General features: G+C 41.3%; 1 protein-coding gene, 1 long non-coding RNA gene and 1 other non-coding gene across 5 annotated transcripts in view; 1 reads left to right on the plus strand and 2 right to left on the minus strand.

Moving 5' to 3' along the window:
* The window catches only part of TSR1 (TSR1 ribosome maturation factor), a 31,816-nt gene extending 9,697 nt beyond the window's left edge, over window positions 1–22,119 (minus strand). Inside the window, exons 1-13 of one of the 2 annotated variants that reach the window (XM_085879013.1) lie at window positions 21,986–22,119; window positions 21,448–21,582; window positions 16,810–16,913; window positions 16,501–16,720; window positions 15,906–16,040; window positions 12,782–13,055; window positions 12,473–12,629; window positions 10,411–10,561; window positions 4,722–4,879; window positions 844–1,046; window positions 555–711; window positions 256–366; window positions 1–32 (exon numbers count right to left, since the gene is read on the minus strand). The exon at window positions 1–32 is cut by the window's left edge and continues 101 nt beyond it. In XM_085879013.1, coding sequence (XP_085735139.1) covers window positions 1–32; window positions 256–366; window positions 555–711; window positions 844–1,046; window positions 4,722–4,879; window positions 10,411–10,561; window positions 12,473–12,629; window positions 12,782–13,055; window positions 15,906–16,040; window positions 16,501–16,720; window positions 16,810–16,913; window positions 21,448–21,556 — 1,811 coding nt within the window. In that variant the 5' untranslated portion in view covers window positions 21,557–21,582; window positions 21,986–22,119. The remainder of the gene's footprint in view (window positions 33–255; window positions 367–554; window positions 712–843; window positions 1,047–4,721; window positions 4,880–10,410; window positions 10,562–12,472; window positions 12,630–12,781; window positions 13,056–15,905; window positions 16,041–16,500; window positions 16,721–16,809; window positions 16,914–21,447; window positions 21,583–21,985) is intronic. The other variant, XM_085879014.1, reaches the window with a different exon arrangement.
* Window positions 3,649–3,719, minus strand: LOC147028530 (small nucleolar RNA R38). The gene has a single exon (XR_015057868.1). It is a non-coding gene; the product is annotated as a small nucleolar RNA R38 (small nucleolar RNA).
* A 150-nt stretch (window positions 22,120–22,269) lies between the features above and the next one.
* The window catches only part of LOC147028531 (uncharacterized), a 31,133-nt gene continuing 28,402 nt past the window's right edge, over window positions 22,270–25,000 (plus strand). The window contains exons 1-3 of one of the 2 annotated variants that reach the window (XR_015057599.1): window positions 22,270–22,743; window positions 22,847–22,931; window positions 23,015–23,106. This is a non-coding gene — a long non-coding RNA (uncharacterized LOC147028531). Of the gene's footprint in view, window positions 22,744–22,846; window positions 22,932–23,014; window positions 23,779–25,000 lie in introns of those variants that run through there. The other variant, XR_015057598.1, reaches the window with a different exon arrangement.

The raw sequence follows: 25,000 nt of genomic DNA on the forward strand, positions 1-25,000 counted from the left end.
TGTTTCCGAACAGCAAAATGCATCAAAGACATCTGGCAGGTACAACACATGAAAAAGTGCTGATTACTTGAAAAGTTTTAAATAATTTCACAGATAAAGCTCATGTCACCAACATATTCTGTTGAAAGTGTAATCAATCGTGATGCAACATGTTTTAGCAGCAAAGCAAGGCATGAAGAGATATTTCCATCCCACAAGATGCCTTAACCATTCCACACAAACGATTTTAATTAAGTGAAGCAACAAAGCATATACCTTCTGCTCGTGTGGCAGCAAACCAAAGATGACTAGTGGGCTCCCTTCTGGATGGTCCTCCAAAAGGTCAGAAGGCACATTTGGGATGTGAATTGTAACATACCAACCGGGCTGCAAGTTTCGGGACACTAGTTTTAGGGAGAAAGCTATATATGTACAACTTTGATTTCAATTCAACCACAAAACACCAAAACCCTTTGAGCCCGTTTAAATATTACATAAGAAATTTTTTTTTTCAAAGTTTATTACCTCATTAGCAATGCAAAGATATTCACCTAAATCAGTGACACACAACTAACCAGAGCACCCTCGGCTTCTGCCTGTGCCCTGAGCACACGTTTGCGCGTCGCAAGGAAGTCATGAAACTGGAATATGCGGGCATACTCCAATGGTAGGTTTTCCTTTGGGTCCCAAGGAGAGGTACGGAAGCTCTGCAGGCCACGGTACTTTTGGAAGCTGAGGGTGAAACAAGGTTCCAAGTAATTGGATGCAAATCCATTTATGAAGCAGAATTCATCATGAACATTTGCACAGGTTCTGGATGTTCACTGACTATTTCTGGCTTGAGAGCAACAAGTCACAACTAACCGGACACGTGCAGTTACATCCATTGGTGTGTCCTTCTCATCCGGGAACATCTCTTCGAGCCTCTCAGCTTGGTAAGCCTCAAGTGCGCAACGTTCGGCCTCCACATCCAAATCTTCATCATAATTATCATCCCGAACGCTCTCGCCCACAGACATTGTTACATCGTCTGTTGCCTCGGAAATAGCATCATCACTTTCTTCACCCTGATCAACACATTTCAGTTCATTGTCCACAACATAAAATGAGAGAAAAAATAAAATCGTATTCCCACCCACCAGATGCTTGATAAGAGACTTCACCCTCACCACACAGACCATTCAAAATAAATAAATTACATTTATCGAGTGCTCAATATAAATGTTTCCAAGTATTTCATATGATAATTCATTACGATCCACAAAATATAACATTAATGAAAATGAAATTCAAATGCGAAATATTACTTTAAAAACCAAACAAAATAATGTCAATTATTAAAACAACATAAAACATACAAATATGACAAATCATTGTTGCAAGTTGTATTGTTACGTTTGTGGGGTAGATGGAGGAATTTCATAGAAAAGGTAGGATTGTATAGAGTAGCTTGGTCCGTGGACCTGCAGAAGACATCTCGATGTAAATAAAATAGGGAAGCTGGGAGCTTAAGTGTTACGTGTCACCACACTGGGATGGTGGGGGGAGGGGGGAGTGGTGGTGCTGTGTTAAATTAGGTAGGGTTTAAGGATAATTGCTCCCAGTATGTGATTGCCCCGTGACCTTTTCCTATATCTTTGCATTTCCAAGACTGGTGATAAAAAAGATTTACGCCCATATAATAAAACAACAACCGAGCCGGACGTTTCCGAGTGGGCAAAAACCCCACCCCCAGGAATGAAAACGAGCAAACCACACCCCTGAAGTGGATCATTAATGGATGTGACATCAGGGAGAAGGATAGAGTTAGGATCGGAGTCAGGACACAAGAAGGAGAGGGAGAGAAGCGAGTGAGGCAGGATGGAAGAGAAGTGGGTGGAAGAGAAGGGCATTATGACTGGCTTCCCCTCGACACGGTGAAGGCTGCTTGATTCTAGCGTTGGTGCTGAGGCGGATTTGCCAGCATTATGGAGCAAGACGCTGGCCATAGACTGTTCAGCTGAGCCATGAAGTGTGTACATTTCTGAGGAGGGAAGAAGAGCGTGCCTCATGGCCTGATCACAGGGCCTCAGAAATAGTCTCATCATATGGTCAAGGAGGACGGAGGGCGATCGTGGTGAACGGACCTGGTACAAGAGAGGAACGGTCGGCATATTCACTCATGAAAAGAAGTTACACGGCGGTTTCTGAGCCCTGATGTTGAGCAATATCGCCTGAATTGCCTCCTGCACTCTTCCAGCCCAGAGAGAGTGGCTGGGCACCATTTTTGGCACATTTTCCCATGCAGTGGCGATGTGGTTTGGCGAACCTCAAGATTCAGAAACTCATCTCTGGGCACATAGCTAAGTGCCGGGACAAAGGGAGAATTCTTCTTCTTTTGTTACCTCCGCCACCGAAGGTGAAGGAGGTTATGTTTTAACCCCTTTCTGTCTGTTTGTTTGTGTGCAGGATATCTCAAAAAGTTGTGGACAGGTTCAGTGTGTGACAAGAACGAACTGATTAGATTTTGGTGAAGATCCGGATCCAGCTACAAGAATATTAAGTGATTCTTCACCATTGAGAAATAGGGCCAAAAACGATATTTAGCACAATATCTCAAAAAAGTAGTGGATGGATTCAGACGAAAAACTTAGTGGACATATTGGGTGTGTGGCAAGGACGAATTGATTCGATTTTGATGAAGATCCGAATCCAGATCTGGATACGATGATTATTTAATTTTTAAAGTGATTCGTCACCATTGAGAGATAGGGCCAAAAACAACATAGTGCTGTATGGCATGATACTTCAAAAATGTATTGGGCCCAATATGTTCTCATGGATCAGGCATTACGTGGCAGAGGTATGCGCTCTACCGAGTGCCCTTGTAGTTTATTCTATCCCCTTGTCTGCATTAATGTGTGTGGAGCCTCAAATAGGAATTTAGTTTACCTCATGTTCCGTTTTTATTATTACACTTTGAATTATTACCTCTGCCACCAAAGGTGAAGGTGGTTTTCACCGCTTTCTGTCTGTTTGCTACTTGCAAAATCGAAGATTTTTCAAGTATATTGGTCAGTCGATTTTGCGTGCATGTGTCCGTCCAGCCGTGTGCATGTCCGTCTGTCGCCTATAGGTCACAATTATATACGGATCTTCACGAAACTTTACCACATGGTAGTGTGTCATTAAGAAGCCGCCTCTTTTTTTTTAGGTCAAAAGGACAACATAGGCCAAAGGTCAACAACTTATGTTGGATTTCTAAAATCCTCAATTTTCATCCGATTGACTTGAAATTTGAATAGGAGTTGCATATTTGGTCATTGAATTCAATGACCAAAAGCCAAAAGTCCAAAGAGCTGATGGATCAAAGGGTTAAAGTGCACAGCTGCTATCATGAAGCGCAGACAAAACACCAAGAAACCAAGCATAGCTTCGAGTCTCCAACCAGGATTGCTGACCCATACTCCTGAGAGCTATCAAATGGGTGGCATCAACAGATTAGGCCAGCCCTCCACCACCCAAGCTACTGATGATACAGCCGTAAGATGGTGCAATAAAATGAAGAAAAAAACAATTTCACCATTAGATTTCAGAGGAGCCAAAATGTCAAACTAAATTTCAACATCCATATTTTGAATTTTTAAAGGTGGCACTGTATATTTATGAAATTAAAGCATCTTGCTCATGGAATGCCTCAGAAAAAGGTTGTCCACAGTGTCATATTCAGACAGGGATAACAATACACATCATAGGCATTCCATTACAAACACATCACCAATCACATGAAAGTGGGGGGGGGGGGAGAGGCCAGTTTTGTTGAATAATTTATCAAGACGAAGAAGGATACCAAAAGTTATTTCAGCAAATAAGCTTCAAACAAAGGAAAAGAAAGAGTTACTTAAATAATTGGCTCAAACTACATCCACATTTCCCAACGCCAATAAACAAACCCTTCTTCAATTTTTCCTTTTTTTGGTATAAATAAAATGCATTAAGCTGCTATAGCAATTACAAAACATTAAGCAAAAGTGGCCTGTTTGGCATTCGCATGTGAGCACTTTGCTCAATGATGGGATCTTTTCTAATCCCATTTACTATGTCAATTTATAAATTTTCCATGAATGTCCACGGACTACAACTACAAGTGTCATGGCATCTCCTGTTCTTATCCTGCAGGTGACATCTACAAGCTCCTCCTTGAGCTGAGAGCCCTTGTCAGTTCTGAATGATCATCTGGACAATGGTCAGTTACAACTGAAATGTGACAGTGTGTCCAACCCTTTGCAATTACATCCTTCAATTTCACTCAGGCTTTTGTGTGAGATTGCTGTGCAATAGTTCTTCCTGCCCAATTTCATAACTGCATCATCTGTGATAATCACAGCACATGTGATGAAGTATTTTCACAGAAAGGAAAAAGTTTGGATGGACGAATGCCTAAAAGCAGGACTGAAAGAGGCAATTTTAGCCAATTATTTCAGGAAAGCTTGTGGAAGAGCAAAAAGACTTTAATATCCACTTAGGAATGTCTCTCAAATTGTTTGAAGAAGTTTTAAAAATATGTGAAACCCTGCATTGAGAAAATATATTCCACCTGCAGCACAGCAGGAAACATTGGATTTTGGCACGCTCTGCTCTCACATTTGCTCTGTGCTCAAAATTGATGTACGAGTTTTATGCCCACACTATCCTTCATACTTGCAAGTTATAAATAACATACATTTTCAGTTACGATGCAGGCTTAAAATTTTTTAACTCACCTGGCTCACAGCTTCCACTGCCACGTGGTCATCGACATCATACAAGCTGCTTTCACCATCACTGCATTCACTTTCTTCACTGTCAATGATCCACGCAGCCTGATATTCTGATGTGCCCTTTGGGACTCTCTTTCGAATCTTTTTGGTCTTTAGTGCATCTGAAAATTTGAATCAAATTCTTCAAAATATACACTTTGTACATTACACATAAATATGTATATACATACGTACATAGCCTTCAGAAAGTATTCACACCCCTTGACTTGTGTCGCATTTTGTTGTGTTGCAGTCTAAATTAAAAATGGATTATATAAAAAAAATTGCCACCGATTTACACAAAATACCCCATAATGACAAAGTGAAAACATGTTTTTAGAAATTTTTACAAGTTGATTAAAAATGAAAAGCTGAAATGTCTTTCGTCAATTATTCAACCCCCTGAGAATACTTTGTAGAAGCGCCTTTGAAAGCGATTACAGCTTCGAGTCTTCTTGGGTTTGTATGCATCAGCTTTGCACAAATACATTTGGGGATTTTCTCCCATTCTTCCTTGCAGATGTGCTCAAGCTCTGTCAAGTTGGATGGGGAGTGTCAATGAACAGCAATCTTCATGTCTTTCTACAAATTCTCAACAGGATTCAAGTCTGGGCTTTGGCTGGGCCACTCAAGGACTTTCACGTCCTTGTTCTGAAGCCATTCCAGTGTTGCTTTGGCTGTATGCTTGGGGTCATTGTCCTGTTGGAACGTAAATCTTTGCCGCAGTATAAGGACTTTTGCACTCTGAAGCAGGTTCTCCTCAAGGATTTACCTATATTTGGCTCCATTCATTGAGCCATCTATCCTTACAAGCTTCCCAATCCCCATCACCGAGAAGCCTCCCCAAAGCATTATGCTGCCACCACCATGCTTCACGGTAGGGATGGTGTTAGATGGGTGATGAGCTGTGCTCTGTCTCTGCCAGACATAGCACTTTGCATTCAAGCCAGAGAGTGCAATATTAATCTCATCAGACCACAGAATCTTTTGCCTCATGCTCTGTTTCACGTGCCTTTTTGCAAACACCAGGCATGCTGGCATGTGCCTTTTTCTCAGGAGTAGCTTCCGTCTGGCCACTCTCCCATAAAGCCGAGATTTGTGAAGTGCGAGAGAGATTGTTGTCCTTCTGGCAGGTTCTCCCATCTCAACTTAGGAACTTGTAGTTATGCCAGAATGGTCATTGGGTTCTTGGTCACCTCCCTGACCAAGATCCTTCTTTGCCCGGTTGCTTAGTATGATCAGATGGCCAACTCAAGGAAGAGTCTGGGTAGTTCCATATTCTTTCCATTTCCTAATGATGGAGCTCACTGCGCTCTTGGGAACTTTCAACGCTCTAGAAATTGTTTTATACTCTTCCCTAGATCTATGCCTCCTCACAATTCTATCTCAGAGTTCGACGGACAGTTCCTTGGACTTCATGGTTGAATTTCTGCTTTGACACGCACTGTCACCTGTGGGACCTTATATAGAAAGGTGTGTTTTTTTTTCTAAAACATGTTCAAGCGATTGAATTGGCCACAGGTGGACTCCAATCAAGTTGAAGACATCTCAAGGATGATCAAAGGAAATTGGATGTACCTGAGCTCAATTTGGTGTGTCAGAGAAAAGGGGTCGAATACTTATTGACTAAATTCATTTTTGATTAATTTGTAAAAAAATATACATCTTAAAAACACATTTTTCTAAAGCATTATGCGATATTTTGTGTCGATTGGTGACAATTTCTATTTTTTTTATTTAATCCAATTTAAATTCAGGCTGGAACACAACAAAATGACAAAAAGTCAAGGGGTGTGAATACTTTCTGAAGGCACTGCACATACAAGCCTCTTTTTTTGGCACTGGATATTTATGAAATGACAAAAAAAAATTTATCATTGAAGGCCTCAGAAAGAGTTTATCCACAGTGTCATATTCAGATAGGGATAACAACATTCATCATAGGCATTCAATAACAAATAAATCACCAATGACATGACTGTGATAAAGAGAAAAATTTTGTCAAATACTTTATCAAAACAGATAAGGATGTCAAACCTCACAAATTGCAAACATACATGCAATCTAATGAAGGAGCCTGATATTCTGAAGTGCCCTTTGGGACTCTCTTTTGAGTCTTTAGTGCCTCTGAAAATTTGAAGGAAATTCGTCAAAATATTTACATATCCATCCATTCATCCATTGGGACCATACTCTGCGCAGAGCGTTAACGCTGCCTAAGTAGTCCGTTTTGCTATTGGGCACAATCCTGGACGTGTCGCCACTCTGAAACTATACCAGCAAGCTGGCACTCATTTTGCCGACCTCAGAAGGACGACAGGTAGAGTCAACCCCACCTGGTATTGATTCAACAGATGATCAGGATTTGAACTTAGAATCCTAGGATCCCAAGCACACCACCCTAACCATTAAGCCAACACCAGGCATATTTACATAATATATATATATATATATATATATATATATATATATATATATATATATATATATATATATATATATATATATATATATATATATATATATATATATATATATATATATATATATATATATGTTGTTGTTCGTCTTTCGGCTGCTCCCGTTAGGGGTCGCCACAGCGGATCATCCGTTATGATCCGCATACTGATTTGGCAGAGTTTTACGTTGGATGCCCTTCCTGACGCAACCCTGGTCGCCTCTTACAACACAGGGATAAGGATTGGGTTTCTGCCATGATTCCGGGATGCCCTACACCCTCTCATAGCGTGGCCCAGCGCAGAGCTCCCGTCATCAAGCGATCCTCCAACCCAAGCCTCCGAGTAGCCGGATTACAGGCGCACGCCACTACGCCTGGTATGTATGTACACACACACACACACACACACACACACACACACACACACACACACACACACACACACACACACACACACACACACACACACACACACACACCCTCTTTTTTCCGGAATGGTTGGGACCAAGTGATTGAGAGAGGTGCTATCCGGGAATGGTGTTCTGGATAAACGATATTTCCGGTGAACGTACGTAGTCGTTTATCGATAACTAAATACACTTTTTTTCATGGATGTCGTGTTACGAGACCCATTCATCCACCCCAATAATGATTAATAAACACTTTATTACTTATGAGGCAAATATCATGAATAAAGTCAAGACCTCCCAGTCTTCAATTGGTCCACTGAATTATCAATGCTGTGGAATCCACATGACACATAATAAAACCAATTGCCATTTCTGAGTGCAGGAGACAGGATGCAACCATGCCAAATTCTTAGTGACACAAAAAGGATCTTTTGTTTTTGGACAACTTTGACAAAGGACTGTGTTTCAGTCGAGCGATCTGATGATTATCTTTTAAGGAAAGCCATATCTGAAGTATTCTCAACAGCTAATCATGATCAACACTCAAAATGCTTTTTCAAAGTCGATGAAGTTGAAGATCACCGGAGTTTGCTATTCGCACTTTGCTCGATAAAAGTTGCAGAACATAAATATTTAGTCAGTGCATTCCTCAGCATCAGTTCGTCCAAATGAAAGTCATATTTACTACGCACTTCGCCCTGATGGCGAATTCTAGCAAACCCTTAAATATGATGCGTTTGAATATCAAATATCAGTTTCCGTCACCCCAAACTCGTCCAACAAGTTTTGTAATAACCAGTGAGATTTGATATTCAAACTTATGATATTCGATACTTGGACGCTCTTTCCGTACCAATTCAGTTATCGCTGGGTATAATTTTGATCAATTGTGTTTTTTGAGCCGTGTTGCGAGTTATCTCACACCACCAGCCTTTTCTTGTTTCTCGCACACCATTAATAATAACACTGAAGGGTCATTCCATGTAAAATCAAAGAATCTGCCGTCATCTCTCAGATTTTTGTAAAACTTTGGGAACCAATTGGGACCCATGAAAAACGGCAAGAACTCAAATATTTTTGCTAACAGCCTCTTAATTAGTGAGATACAGACTAACGAACTTTGGACTAATTAGCACGACGTCGCAAATTCAAATGGCCATATCTCTAAAAGTATAACACCGAGAGAGCTGGTTTTGGTGTCATTTTAAAGGTATTTTCATGCCCTATGAATTTGTCTGGGCAACATTTTCCTACCTCCAACCACAAAAAAGTTATCACAAAATATAAACTTCAATCGTGAATCCCCAAAAAATGTATCCTTTAAATTTCCTCAAATTCATCCCAGAGGTACCTTATGATGTCAAGAAGCTTCCACATAAATTTTGTGATGGGCACTCCAATAGTTTCTGAGATATGAGCAATAATGTACATGTACGTATGGCATATAGGTTTGAAAATCAGCATTTGTAATGTATTATTCAATCAATAAGTGAGTTCAAGTCCACAATGTTCACCAACCTGACTTAGGCTTTCAATTTCCTCTTCAATGCAGCAACAGCAGCACTTGTTTCTTCCCCTCAGGCCCAGTTGAAAATGAAAGTATATGATACTTCAAAGCAATTGATGGTCGTTCCCTGTCATCGCTGGGTTAGAATGATTGTATAATACATTACAAATGCTGATTTTCGAACCTATATGCCATACGTACATGTACATTATTGCTCATATCTCAGAAACTATTGGAGTGCCCATCACAAAATTTATGTGGAAGCTTCTTGACATCATAAGGTACCTCTGGGATGAATTTGAGGAAATTTGAAGGATACATTTTTTGGGGATTCACGATTGAAGTTTATATTTTGTGATAACTTTTTTGTGGTTGGAGGTAGGAAAATGTTGCCCAGACAAATTCATAGGGCATGAAAATACCATTAAAATGACACCAAAACCAGCTCTCTCGGTGTTATACTTTTAGAGATATGGCCATTTGAATTTGCGACGTCGTGCAAATTAGTCCAAAGTTCGTTAGTCTGTATCTCACTAATTAAGAGGCTGTTAGCAAAAATATTTGAGTTCTTGCCGTTTTCCATGGGTCCCAATTGATTCCCAAAGTTTTACAAAAATCTGAGAGATGACGGCAGATTCTTTGATGATTTGACATGGAATGACCCTGAAGCGATGGTGAAAAGTGATTTTTTTTTTTCAATCATTATTTATTCTCCGGTTCTACAGCTTCAGAACAATTATATATATATATATATATATATATATATATATATATATATATATATATATATATATATATATATATATATATATATATATATATATATATATATATATAAAATCCACAGATTACAAAATGAAGCTATTTAAGCAACAAATAGGGGAGGAATGGTGGGGGATTGAGACATTTACAGAAGGGAGGGGCCATGTTTAATGTGATTCTGAACGTTTATTCTGCCTCGGAGACTTCATAATCAAGCAGGTTTATATTGTGGATATTTTTGGTTGCCACCCACCTTCCTCTAGTCTATATTTCCTCGAAGCCCAAGAACCTAACACCATTTTTCCCCATAGGTCTTTGATTTTAACTATCACGGTTTTAAATATCGTGTCATTTTCCATGAACAGAGCCAACCCCCCACGATATTTCAGGGTTTACTGTCTAATGTCATAACACAAAGTGATTGTAGCATTGTCCCCAAAAAGAACAGATTGGTGAAACACCATGGCAAAATAGCTAAGCTGCAACAATCATATTACTCTGAAAACTGTGACTAACCTTCTGCCTCTTTCATTTCCTCTTCAGTTGGCCACGTTTGCTCTCCATCCATCGGGTCGTGGACAGCTTCAGAAATCAGTGAAGCTTGCAGGGCTGGATCTACCGTGGCTACAATGCGCTTTTTACTTCCACTCCTTCCTTTACCACTCTCCTGTTAGCAGTCGTACAGTAGAAAGAACCTTTTAAAAGGTAATACTTCACCACTATAAAACTGGATAAAAACAAAAAAGAATGTTCAAACCACAAACTGCCAGGTGGGTTGGAAATTACCAGCTTACAAGTGGGTCAGTGATCCTCACACCACCCCCCCCCCCCCTTCAACCTTTTTAACAAGACAAAAATAGCAAGAATGCACATATAATCAGGCATCACACAAGTAATAAATTTGATTTTAGCTTCAATCAAAATATTTGATGAAATCAAGTCAACTTCAAAAAGTCAACATTTCTTAATTTAAACTTGAAAGCATCTGAAAAGGCAGAGGCTGTCTGCTTTGTATTACCTTTGACCTTTTGACCAAATTATTCATTTGTCTTCTCCATATTCTCATAATAAAGTGTGTTGAAAATTTGATGGCAAAAGCTCAAATTGTAACAACAAAAAGAGCAGATATTGCAGACCTTCGCCAGGACTTAATTTGAGTGGTGTATTTTGTTTATAGGTTTTAGGGTAAATCCAATATGGCTGCCAAACCACGTGACCTATGATATCATATGTGAACCTTTTGTTCCTCATGGATAGGTGGTCATACCTTTAAAGTTTCGCCTCGATTTGTTCAGCCACTTCAGAGATTTTGATTTTTTTTTCTTTTTTAAACGATATGGCTGCCAAATCACGTGACCAATGTTGTCATAAGTTTATTTTCTGTGGACCATTTTATCCTGAGATGACCCTCAAAAATGTTCATACTGTTCGAATGTGGCATTCCACATATGCAATGACATCATAACGGAGGGACCCTATGACGTCATTAAAAAAATATTTTAAAAACTCACTCATTCCCCATGAGGAGTACTTGCTATGTGCCAAGTTTCAATTTTTTCCTTGGTGCGGTTTCAGAGATAGAGGTCCAAAGTTTCAGTTTTTCCAATATGGCTACAACACCACGTGACCTATGACATCATAATTATCATTAAAAAAAAAAACCATTCTACATGAGTAGTCACACCAATGGTGAAAATTGTCTCGATGAGACAAGCAGATGCTGAAAAAAACACGAAAGTTCTGTGCGAACAGACAGACAGACAGACAAATGGACCCAAATGCAATACCCTTTCCTTTGGTGAGGGTAATAAAAAAGTTAAGGCACGGACGCATGCACATAATTGCAAAATCCCCATTTCTGCTGTGTGGGGAATGGGCTAACAAAGCTATCAAAACATGAATCCATCAAGTTCATAACCAAACTCGTTGACATTATGGTTGGAGCATCTGCTCAGAGTCTGGGAAGTCAGCAGTTCATAACTGCCGTTTCCTTACTTGACACTCAGCATTTAAAGGAGATAGCACAGAAGACAAAAAACAAAAAACAAACCCCATAGGATGAAATCCATGGGGAGGAGGAAATTCTTCCTCGATTGCTCCGCTGAGTGTGGAGAGAAATGAAATTCTGGGTACCAGCAATATCAACTTTATGACATGTCGTCGCTGGTACCCAGTGCTCTGGAAAGTGACGTCAATTCCCCCAATGTTAGCGGCTGTGTTTGTGTGAAAGTCAAGTGTGGCTTTATTTATTTATATGCAGCCTGTGGCTGCTTGACCACATCTTCTCGGGGTGCGGCTGTGCCGCTGATGCAATACCCCCATTCCCAGTAAGCTGGTACTCATTTTGCTGACCTCCAAACGATGACAGGATGAGTCAACCCACCTTGTGTTAATTCAATGATAGACAAGGATTTAACTCAAGACCCTAAGATTTTAAACCAGCCACCTTAACTGTTAAGCAAACACCAGGCTTCAAGTGTGGTGTTCTTTCATGTATCTGTCTGTATATGTGCGCGATTTGTGTCACAGCTCATTCACGAGCAAGAGAGATTGTATAAAAAAATAAAAAGTTCTTTACCTCCAAAGCTGAAACTGCAATGTCTTCATGCTTCCTAATTATGCGTGGGTTGAAGGGAAGTGGGTCATCAAGGGCATCGATCTGGCTCAACTGATAGTCTCCATAACCGGTAATGTGTATCAAGCCGTTCACATCCAGAGGGGAGCCACGCACATATCTACGGCAACATGCAGATGTATTACAAAGTCTATAAAGTAAACGAGGGAAGCTATTTCATCATTAACCAAGAAAGCAAGCAAAAATTTGCAAGGTTAATGAAGATTTTATAAAAAGGCAGAAATGCAATTTTGGTATAATTTTGAGATTTACCCCGTTATAAAGAGTGTTCCTAAACCTCCAGGCTCAGTTCCAGACTCAAACTCAGCATGATGGGCCAAAAGGTAAGGCCGAGCATGGCGCAAGGACAGGCGACGCCTTCGCTGCTCCCATGCCTGACGCAGCAACAGCACAGCATCCATTTCCGAATCGAGGCTCAGTGGTGGCCGTGTGCCAGGAAAGCGTCGATCCATATAGTGAGTAATACTTCTACGGGCTTCAGAGCGACGCTTCGGCGGAATGGCCGATGCACCAGGAGTCGCAAGCACTTTGGCAATGGAATGTTAGAGGGACAGGCAAGATGGATCAAGTGAGGCAGCAAAGAGCAGAAGGCTGAGAATTGGCATTACCTCAACAAAAATCACAAATGTGACACAGAAAATCATATTTAACAAGGTAACCTTTCATTCATGAAATATGACGTGGGTGGGGGGGGGATATAAATTTAGACAATTGATATCAAAACATTGTGCAAACCCCACATGATCAATAGCAGCAGACACTTTTCAGCACACCTTCTCCTCCGTAGCACAAGACGAGAACAGCACTCAGGAGAGTGCATATCTCCTCCAGGGTGAACAGTTTACGTTTTATATCCCACTGATGGGCCGGATCTGCATCCGAACCTGAACCAAAATCGAATCGGCTTGTTCTCATCACCCTCAACTCATCCACCAAGTTTTGTAATAGCCAGTCCACAACTTTTTGAAATATCATGCTATATACTGTTATTTGGCCCCATCTCTCAATGGTTGATTTACTATATATATATATATATATATATATATATATATATATATATATATATATATATATATATATATATATATATTCTAAATTTTATTTCATTCTTGGATCCGTATCTTTACCAAAATAGATTTCATTCGTCCTTATCACACACCCAACCTCTCCACCAAGTTTCGCTGGAATCTGACTAACTTTTTGAGAAATCGTACAATGCATGAGAAAGTACCAGTTTTTGGCCCCATCTCTCAATGATGAAGAATCATTTAAAAACATTCCAGGATCCAGATCTTCACCAAAAGCTAATCAATTCATCCTGGTCACACACCGAACCTGTCCACAACTTTGAGATATCCCACTCACAGAGACAGACAGACAGACAGACAGACAGAGACAATTGTCCACCTTCATTGGTGGAATTAATAAAGGAAGATGAGTTGTAATACCGGCTACCACCAAAAGTAGCGATATTGCCACCACGTGTCAATTTTGGAGTTTTGGTGACATCCACATTTGTTCCATTAAGGCGAGATAGTAAGATGTACATTTTAAAACATGATACTTGATACAAAAACAAACAAAAAACAAGCAAGCCGGTAGGCGACGAGGGATTCGCTAGGATCGAAGCGCTGGATACGATGCTTTTCATTCTGATCGATCCACCGACGAAGATTCATTGCCAAGACGTATTGGTTCACATACAATTGTTTCTCTGCCTGGCAAGATTTTTCCTATTGCGTATTTTGCCAACTGGCACTCCTCATAAAAAATGACGGTAAATAGACACCCTGTTTTTGAAGGACTACCATTTGAAAAATAATCGGTTTCCTGGTTTGTGCTGTGGAGCCTCACGTTGCAGACAGACAGACACACACACACACACACACACACACACACACACACACACACACACACACACACACACACACACACACACACACACACACACACACACACACACACACACATAACCCGATAAAGCTCTCAATGCTCTTGTTTGACCACACCTCTTGAGCCACACAATATTTTTCATAAGCCACACCCACTTTAAATAATTGGAGGTGGTGTGTGGGTCGTGGAATAGTTTTCGGTAAATACGTAAATAATTGGAGGTGGTGTGTGGGTCTTGATCATTTTCGGTAAATAAATAAATAATTGAAGGTGGTGTGTGGATCGTGGAATCGTTTTCGGTAAATAAATAAATAATTGAAGGTGGTGTGTGGATCGTGGAATCGTTTTCGGTAAATAAATAAATAATTGGAGGTGGTGTGTGGATCATGGAATCGTTTTCGGTAAATAAATAAATAGTTGAAGGTGGTGTGTGGATCGTGGAATTGTTTTCGGTAAATAAATAAATAATTGAAGGTGGTGTGTGGATCGTGGAATTGTTTTCAGAAAATAAATAAATAATTGGAGGTGGTGTGTGGATCGTGGAATTGTTTTCGGTAAATAAATAAATAATTGAAGGTGGTTTGTGGGTTGTGAAATCGTTTTCGGTAAATAAACAAACATATTATTAGAAATCCATAAAGACAGAAATGCCGGTGATTCCATTTATTTTGGATCCTTTTCACTCTGGTCAATAACGTTTGGATCGAGGAGAGATCAAAGGTGGAACGACGGCGAAGTTCCTTACAAACACTGTATACACACCTTAAATGACGGTACATAGACACCCGATTTTTGAAGGACTACCATTTGAAAAATAAAACCTCAATCAAAAATCGGCTCGAGTAAAATTTTCGCAATATCTCGAAGTGTTTAATTCCGAAGTCTCGTTTCTCTACATTCAAAACTGAAGGACAAGTATTGAAAATACTGTACGCGGTTTTTCAGCCGCTGCACAGCAACGGGTGGTTGCTAGGCAACGAAAGTCAAACGTGCACATTCCCAGTATATATTCCACCTGTTGGCAAAGCTTCATCGAAATCGGTTTGCTGGTTCGTGCTGTGGAGCCTCGCGTTGCAGACACACACACACACACACGAAAAACCTGACAATAAGGGATATCTCATATATATATATATATATATATATATATATATATATATATATATATATATATATATATATATATATATATATATATATATATATATATATATATATATATATATATATATATATATATATCGAATCCAACAAACAAAAAAAAGCCTTCATTTGTGGAAAGCCAAAACAGAAGTCGATAACATGATACTCACACAGAGATCATTTCATGACCAACCATCCATAAGCAATGCTAAATTTGATAAACCCACAAGACGACGCTCATAAAACTTGGTAACAAAACTAACAAAGCCCATATTGCTATGTATTGCCCAACAGACCCACAGAAATCATGGTAATGAAAATGGTATGTACTGCCTTTTACCATAACTTGGGAGGCCCTGTGCAAATATGCAGGAAAGCACACGCTCGCCGGTGGCATCGCACACTTCAAGTGGGTGCAACAGCAGCAACAATGTATCAGCTACTTTAGCAGCATCCAGGATAGCATGCAAGTCACCTGGCGATAGAAAGAAGGTGGGCACCAAGAGCAGGTCAAATGTATTTTTCATCACACAATACCTAAAGTACGATCAAATAATTTCTCAGAAACAAATTCAGAACAAAGGTCCACAATGGTACAATGTACAAGAGGGTTCCTCTCACAAAAGGAGCGCACTCATCCTTAGCACAATAATTGAATGACTCTCCAGCTCCTGCCAAGAGATTATTCCCTCAGCATCACTTGCCATATCATGATATCAGAGAGTCCATAATGACATGGGGCATTTACAATTTTGTTATCAGCACAAATGCATTCCTGCACACCCTTTCTTTAATATTGTACATTCAAGCAAAACAAAAATCCAGTTTAATATACCATTCAAAGGACAGCATGCTTTCGCATCCAAAGCCCTGAATGGAAAACATCAGGGAAACTTGATTGTAATCAAGTTTGAGCAAAAATAATTTCTTCATACTTCCATCTAACCCGATTACAGAGAATCGCTGCTTGAGACGTGGGAGAAACAGGCCAAAGAGGTGAGGGTGTTGGGGGTCTTCGGATAAAACAACCTCCGGCTGACATGTACGCAGCAGTGCCAGGCTTGGGAGGAAGCTCACCGCACCGTGCAATGGGACAACAGCAATGAGATGCGGTGGAGCATCACGCCCACCAAGGTTCCTTTTCTCCATCAGCACCTGCATCCAAACAACATGGCATCAGTACCATTGGAAAAGAGGCATCACAACCATAAGCACAACAACAACAACAAAAAAATGAAACCCACCGCATCTCGCTTGTTTTGCCTGATAGTCTTGGCTCGATGTCGACGATCCTTCTTTCGTAGTTCCTTCTTTATTCTTTTTGTCAGAGTTTTCACTTCGACGCGGCCTGTAGAAATTGTAAGCAAATTTACAGCACATTCGTCCATATTTGTATTTTTTGAATGAGAAAATTGAAAAGCTTGCACATGTATCACAAACAGGAAAATGTCAGAAATTTAGATTGTTTTTTTTTCCCCACAAATTACAAGGACATGAGCAGAAAATGGACAAATCAATACAAGATATACAATTTGAATGTGGGATCAGAAAATCTTGATCATCTTGTATGTGCTCAGATGAGAAATAAATGCGAAGTGGACAAAGGGTCATTCTGTGTCAAATCAGCCAAAAAAAAATGAAATTCTGCGGTGACCCCCTCAGATTTTCCTGAAAAAATTCTCAAAGCTGCCTTAACATATACGAGGAAGGTTTGCCAAGTAATAGCTCAGAATTCCAAGTGGTGTCCGAGATATGGCCCGACAAACACCCTAGGGGTGTTTCAGTTCTGGCAGTCGCGAGTTGCAGATTTGTATCTGAAGCATTTTTGGAGGGCTCTAAATTCCAGTTTTACAAACAGAGTTCTGAAAATTCACACAAATGGTATCTATTAGTGAGGCTTTCAGAATCTGACATAAAAAAATGTTCTACTTAAAATACTTTATAAGATAAGTACTCTCAAAAGTAGTGATTTGTAACATGCAGTCAAAAAAATTGGAGTTTTCAAATTGCTGCCAATAGCCAGTTTATTCATCATGAAGAATTTTGTTGCCTGATTTACATGATCTAGTGACTGGATCATTTACACAAGAAAACAAACCTTTTGGAACAAAATCGTGGGTGCTATAGGTGTCTGAACTTTGCTCCAGACTCAACGACACTGAAATTTACCCCAGTTTTACCCCAAGTGTTCACCATGTTGACAGTTACACAGCTCTTTTAAATGTGTGTCACTTAAAGACACATACATATGCAAACTATGGTAGAAAATTCAAGAGTTGTTCTCAATCCCTTCTATTTTTAAACGAATTTTTTTTTAATGCATCAATTTCTAATGATTCTGCAGTCCCAAAAGCTATTTTTTTTAAAATAAAATTTTTACGAACAAACATAGAAAAAATAAAGATGTTGTAAGGAAGTATGACTTCAGTGGAATCTAACAATATATAAATCAGTTTGGTGGAGCTTAAAGAAGTGTACCAAAATAATTTCCAAAGTTAGGCATGAAGCACAATATCTTATTTAAGCTTTAACCTAATACACAGCCCTGTAGTAACTGCCAATGCTCATTGTTACATTTTATTATATCCTGGCAATTATAAAAGTAATCACTGTTCACTTTGTACAATGGATCCAAGTACATTTGTCAAAACAATTTGATATGAAATTATGAAAAAAAAAAAGTTGAATCAGATATTGTACCTACATTTACAAATGGATGTAGACTTTCGTACAATGTACACTAAGTATATAAACAATTAGATATGCAAATGAATATTTATAATGGTGATTATTATGATCACATGATGCATCTTAATTTGTAGTTGAGATTGGCGGTGGCTTTAAACTAAAATATATCCTTTTTTAAAATGTGAGCCAAATTAAAGAAACCACATACATGTTCTGACCAAAAAAACACAACAATTTGATGAATGTGGTGCCAACTTATGAATGTTTGGCATGGCTTCCACTTCAAAGGCACACCTATTGCTTTTATTCCACATCTTTCATTGAACATGTTTGTTTTTTTTAAATAGTGAGCCTTTTTAAAAATAGAAGGGATTGAGAGCAACTCTTGAATTTTCTACCACAGTTTGCCTATGTATGTGTTTTTAAGTGACAAACATTTAAAAGAGCTGTGTAACTGTCAACATGGTGAATAATTGGGGTAAAACCGGGGTAAATTTCAGTGTCGTTGAGTCTGGAGCAAAGTTCAGACACCTATAGCACCCAATATTTTGCTCCAAAAGGTTTCGGTTTTCTTGTGTAAATGATCCAGTCACAAGATTATGTAAATCAGGCAACAAAATTCTTCATGATTAATAAACTGACTGTTGGCAGCAATTTGAAAACTCCAATTTTTTGACTGCATGTTACAAATCACTACTTTTGAGAGTACTTATCTTAAAAAGTATTTTAAGTAGAACATTTTTTATGTCAGATTCTGAAAGCCTCACTAATAGACACCATTTGTGTGAATTTTCAGAACTCTGTTTGTAAAACTGGAATTTAGAGCCCTCCAAAAATGCTTCAGATACAAATCTGCAACTCACGACTGCCAGAATTGAAACACCCCTAGGGTGTTTGTAGAGCCATATCTTGGACACTACTTGGAATTTTGAGCTATAACTTGGCAAACCTTCCTCATATATGTTAAGGTAGCTTTGAGAATTTTTTCAGGAAAATCCGAGGGGGTCACCGCAACCCCTGGCTGAAATGACAGGGAATGAGCCCAAGCCCATTTTCAACAAGAGCGAGAATTGGTTCGCAATACATGCCCCCTTCCGACGTGATATTTTATCGGTCCAAAAAGGGTACAAATTGGCGAAACTCCCTGAAACTCGAAATTGTTCTGTAACTTATAACTAGAAGGGCACTTGGTAGAGCGCATACCTCTGCCACTCAATGCCTGATGCACAAGAACATATCTGTCCCAATACATTTTCCAAATATCATGCTATATATAGTTTAGACCCATCTCAATGGTGAAGACTCTCTTTTTTTTATTCTCGTCGTCGGATCCGGATCTTCACCAAAATCGAATGAATTCTTCCTTGTCAAACGCCCAACTTGTCCACCAAGTTTCCTCTGAATCAGTCAACAACTTTTTGAGATATCGTGCTATATATCGGTTTCTCCCTCTCAATGGTGAAGAATCACATAGAAATTTTTTTATCAGATCCGGATCCAGATCTTTACTAAAATCTAATCAGTTTGTCCTTATCACACACCGAACTTGTCCACAACTTTTTGAGATATCCTGTACACAGACAGACAGAAAGGGGTGAAAACCTCCTTCACCTTCGGTGGCAGAGGTAATAAGGCCATGGACCAAATTTCAGTTGAATATGTTAAAGGGTATGGCAAAAAGTCTGAAAAACTACAGGTGCGACAGACGGACAGCAAACCTATAGTCCCCTCCAGTGAACCGGTAGGGGAGTAAAAAAATAAAAATAAAAACTAGAGTAATTCGATTGCATGCAGTCGACGGGTATGCCTCCGCTCTAACGCACAAACACTTGAGTATTGACATATTTGACCCTTGACCTTTATCACATCTGGCCCAAAATCTAATCAGTGAATTGCCCTGTCTAACTTTACCTTTGTACAAAGTTTGATGAAATTCTACAATTGCTTCTTGAGTTATCGCGTAAACGAAAATCCGGACGGACAACCAGGAAGCATAATGCCTACGGCACCAAGGGTGCCGGAGGCATTAAAAAAAAAAAAAAAAAAAAAAAAAAAGAGGACTCAGAAAGAGGAGCGCCCTGCCAAGCGTATCTATACACCTCGCTGTGTATTTCGGAGAGGGGTTTTACATGTTGAAGAATTCGGATGAAAAGTAAATTAACAAGTAAAGTACAAAATGAACTTTGCAATAATGAGGGTGTGTGTGTGTGTGTGTGTGTGTGTGTGTGTGTGTGTGTGTGTGTGTGTGTGTGTGTGTGTGTGTGTGTGTGTGTGTGTGTGTGTGTGTGTGTGTGTGTGTGTGTGTGTGTGTGTGTGTATATATATATATATATATATATATATATATATATATATATATATATATATATATATATATATATATATATATATATATATATGCTGCTTAACATTTAATTGGTTGCCGCATCGTTTTGAAAAAGAATACGGCGGCCATTTTTGGTAACGTGACGAAGCACCTCACTTGCTCCGTTTGCCGAGCGGCTTGCAAAGCGGTTCGTACGAAACGATTGGCTTGGAGAGCGCTAGCAAGCCGCTTGCTAACGCAACACGCCCCCAGGGGGCCCGAGACGGGCCACAGGGCGTTTATTATGTTAAACGAATCCCTCGAAGAGGGGACAATGAAACCAACCAAGTATCCATGGCATGCAGAGTGTGCCACATTGGGGTTAGAGTACGGTAACACAGGATTAGAGTGTGCCACATTGGGGTTAGAGTACGGTAACGTTTAAACTTTCACAAAGAAGCCAATCACTCTCCCCCGTGCACAGATCAATGTTGTGAGAATTCACAACTCAACCCGTTATATAAAATCAGTTAGAACGGAGAAAAACTATATTACATTAATCTCCCTCGAACGAATGGTTTCTGTACTCCAATCTACGGCCAAGGTTTCCAACGATTGTGTGTGAAACGTGAGCTCTCGACGCCATTAAACACGTGTCAACGGAGAACAGAGTCCCACTTGCTTCCACTTCTCAAAGCGTAATCACGTTCAAAAAGCGAACAATAATAATAAATGATATAATGAAATACAAAGCAACGATTGCAAATGTTTAAAGCTGAGGCAAGAGCGAAGAAAACGACATGCTCTGGACCACGTGTTCCACCACAATGGTCGTGAGGGACCAAACCTGCTTAAACGAACACGGTACGTTCACTACCAAGAGGCTTACCGCAATTCGCCCTGTCGATATCTCCTTTAGAGCGATGCTTCCCGTGCTTGTGCGACTTGTTTTGTTGCTTCAAAGAGCCCGGACGATGTCCGACGTTGGGCAACGCCATGATGGCGAGCTGCACAGTGAGGGTGACTGGAATGTGAAGAAGAAGAAGAAGCCGAAGTATAAGAGGAAGAAGATAATCATCTGTGGACTTCGCTTTCATTACGTATTTTAAGAGTAATTTTTAAAACGTTTGAAACTATTCGGATGTCTTTTCATTCTTTGTAAACTTTCTTTAACAATATTTATCACAGGAAGGCAGTCATTAAAAAAAAAAAGTTTTAAAAAAATGAGAAGGCGAAATGACGAACGGAACGAGCCAACACATCAAGACAAAAAAAAAAACCGACGGAAGCGACCATAATTTTTCCCCGAGGTGATGTCTGTCACAGACTTATAGATTATAGAACTCATGATAATCAAAAAGGAGTATGGAGCAAAAGAGTCGATGTGGATAATCATCATCATCAGAGAAAACAAACATCCCATCGACCGGAATTAGTTGGTGGCCGTTAAACATCCCACGGTGTCCTTCGCGAAGAGTGAGCGAGCTATCGCCGGCAACATTGCAAGAGACTGGCTTTGATTCCAGGCTGAAGCAGAATCCCGGGTCTCGCGAGATCTCGCGCGATCCAGATCAAGCCGCAGGAACTACTTTACATTAGATCTCTCCTTCAGAATGAAAATTAACAAATGAACAATTTACGTGAACACTCACAGTAGTAATCTGTCTATAATTCCAGCAGTTTCTGTTTCTGTTTCTGTGTCTGTGTCTGTGTCTGTGTCTGTGTCTGTGTCTGTGTCTGTGTCTGTGTCTGTGTCTGTGTCTGTGACCGCTGTTTCTCAACAACCACTGGTCCGATCTAATTGAAACTTGCCAGGTATATTGCTGGGGACCTGAGGATGTGCCTTTTCAGGGTTTGATATTAATCGGACAAGTGATTCCCAAGTTATAGCCATTTATTTACCAACCAATGACAGGACACGTTTCTGCGTAGGCGTGGCCGATGGGGAAGAGAACCTCAGCCGCGTTTGCCTTACGGGTCTTTTTTCTTTTCTCTTCTCTTTGTGTTTTTCCTTGCGAAAAAGCAAAATACGTTGGCGCTAATTGAATAATTGGCCATTAAAACTAATAATTTATCAAAACGTTGGCAGATCCAGCAGTCTCCGCATTCTTGCCCTGGACGAGGAAACAAAGAAGCGCCGTTTCCTCAGTAATGTTGTTTATGAAGAGGTGCTAACGAGATAAAGGTGTGTACATGGAGACAATTTTTATCATTATTTATTTATTGAAGAAAAATTGTTCCGTAAAATAATTTATCAAAAAAAGTGCATAACTTTTTTTGTTTTTAAGTGTCAAAACGTTGTGGCCTTTGGAAGTGTGAAGGAATTCAGCTCTACACAACGTGCTTGCCAACGAAATACATCTCATTTTGGTGGTATGCTTTGCAAAATATTTTTTTAACTATTTTCAAACTGAAACAATTCGAACATGGAATACCTAATGACACTGTATTTTCAGGTCTCCTACAAATCCTACCCTATCACCTCACCGTGAAGTAGGAGTGGCAATGGTCAATGGCAGCGAATGTCATGGCAAGCAAAGACAGGGAGGTAAACTTGATTTTAATATGGATTTTAATTCACTCTGTGTGTGTAAGTATCACAGCAGTTGTTACTTCAACGAAAGCGATAATCCGTGGAATGATGTAAACATTCCGTACGGGCACGCACTACTTCTGGATAGTGATGACTGCACTCTATTCTAATAATTTCTCAATTTCTTATGCGCATTTATAGATAAACACAATCTCCCAATCCAGTCATCGTTTATGAGAGCGAAGGAACGGCCTGTGTGGTTGTTTGTGTGGTGTAGTCATGCCCGCGGGGAGGGGCATGATGATGATGCATGATGGGCGTGATGGTTGGAGGAGTGGCCGTGGGGTTCGGCGAGGGATATGAGGTGTGCACGCCGTCTGAGGCGTGGTAGTAATACTGGAGTCGGCCGGCTCGTGAGTGTACCGCGTACGGAATAAAGGAGAGCCGCGGGCACAGTACGCCCTGGCTCGCACTCGTGCAACACAGCCCGGCTCGACTGTTCCTCCGCTTCGTGTCTGCCTGCTAAGCATCTCCCAACCCAGTACAGTACAGTGGCGACGAGGATCGGCGGATCGACGTGTGTAAGGGCGGCAAATGACCCGTGCGGTTCCAGGCTACGGAGCCAAAGGTCTCGCCGGCGCGAACATGGCAAAGGGTCGGTGCATGGCAAACGTACGCGTGCCCGCCTTCGTCGGAATCTACTTCGGCCACGTCGAGTGGGCAACGTTCGTTCATTTGGTTCATTTTCTTGTTCGTTTTGTCGAGGATACGCGTTTCGGCTCGAACGCGGCGTTGGACGTCGCGCAAGCTCTGGAGAATATCCGAGGTCTCGATGGTCGGGACACAGCAGATGGTCTAGGGGTCATCGCGATAGGCCAGGCACGCACGGCCATGCGCACGGTCTGCGGCGCGGGTCGTGGGCGGCGTGGCAATGCAGTCACTCGGACGGCGGTCTGGGCTCTCGAGGTCGTCTGCGGTGTGTGGGCCGAGGGTCATCGCCCATTGTTACGGTCATAGATGGCGGTGTGCGAGGCGATCCTTCCGTCCCGCGTCGAACCCTGCTTGCGATTGATCCGGAAATGACAAGATCAGTGGCGGGGGGGGGAAGTGAGCGAGGCACGGATCGGGTGTCGAGTTGAGTCCACTCGTGCTGGCCGCGCATCGCATTCGGCTGTGCCGTGCAAATTCACGGCAGAGGAGCATCCAGCACGGTTCAGAGATCATTTTATTTCTGGTCTGCGAGCAGCCATTGACATTGTCTGCGAGCAGCCATTGACCGACATCACATTCGACTCGGCGATCGCGACTGTTTCATCTATCGAGCAGACACCGGTGACCGCGCAAGTCCGCGCGATGGCTCAAGTGCCGCAGGGTGCTCGCACGCCTAGCGGTGCGGGACGAGAGCGCGCACCGCAGCACGGTCGCACCGGGAGCGAAGGGGCACCGCAGCACGAGCGCACCGGGAGCGAAGGGGCACCGCAGCACGAGCGCACCGGGAGCGATGGGGCACCGCAGCAGGACCCCAGTGACCTGGAGATCAGCCTGCAGCCGGGGCATGATGATGCCGGCGAGCCGGAGCAGGAGCCGGGCTCGGCGAGCCGGACCCTTTTGGGTCGGAACGGGTTCCGGTTCGTGCCTCCAGATGTGCCAGTGCTCTCTTCGAGACCTTCGTCGAATACCGAGGGCGAGGCGCTGGCGGCGGGGGCCGCGTCGATGCAGCGGGAGCCACCGTTCGTTGCTGCCTGCGGCGATGAGGTGCGCTCCAGGAGCGGCGAGAGCCATATCAGCTTTCGCGATGAGTTCCCGCGCTTCGTTCGCGATGAGTTCCCGCGCTGTGGCAAGGTTCGTGAGGCAATGCGCATCGGTGTGGTTCAGGCAGCTTCAACAGGTGGCGGTGGGCCCGTGGCGT

Source organism: Eptatretus burgeri, chromosome 4, assembly GCF_056783735.1.
Source record: "Eptatretus burgeri isolate ZD-2024b chromosome 4, Ebu_testis_v1, whole genome shotgun sequence".
In the NCBI taxonomy this organism is placed as follows: Eukaryota; Metazoa; Chordata; class Myxini; order Myxiniformes; family Myxinidae; genus Eptatretus; species Eptatretus burgeri.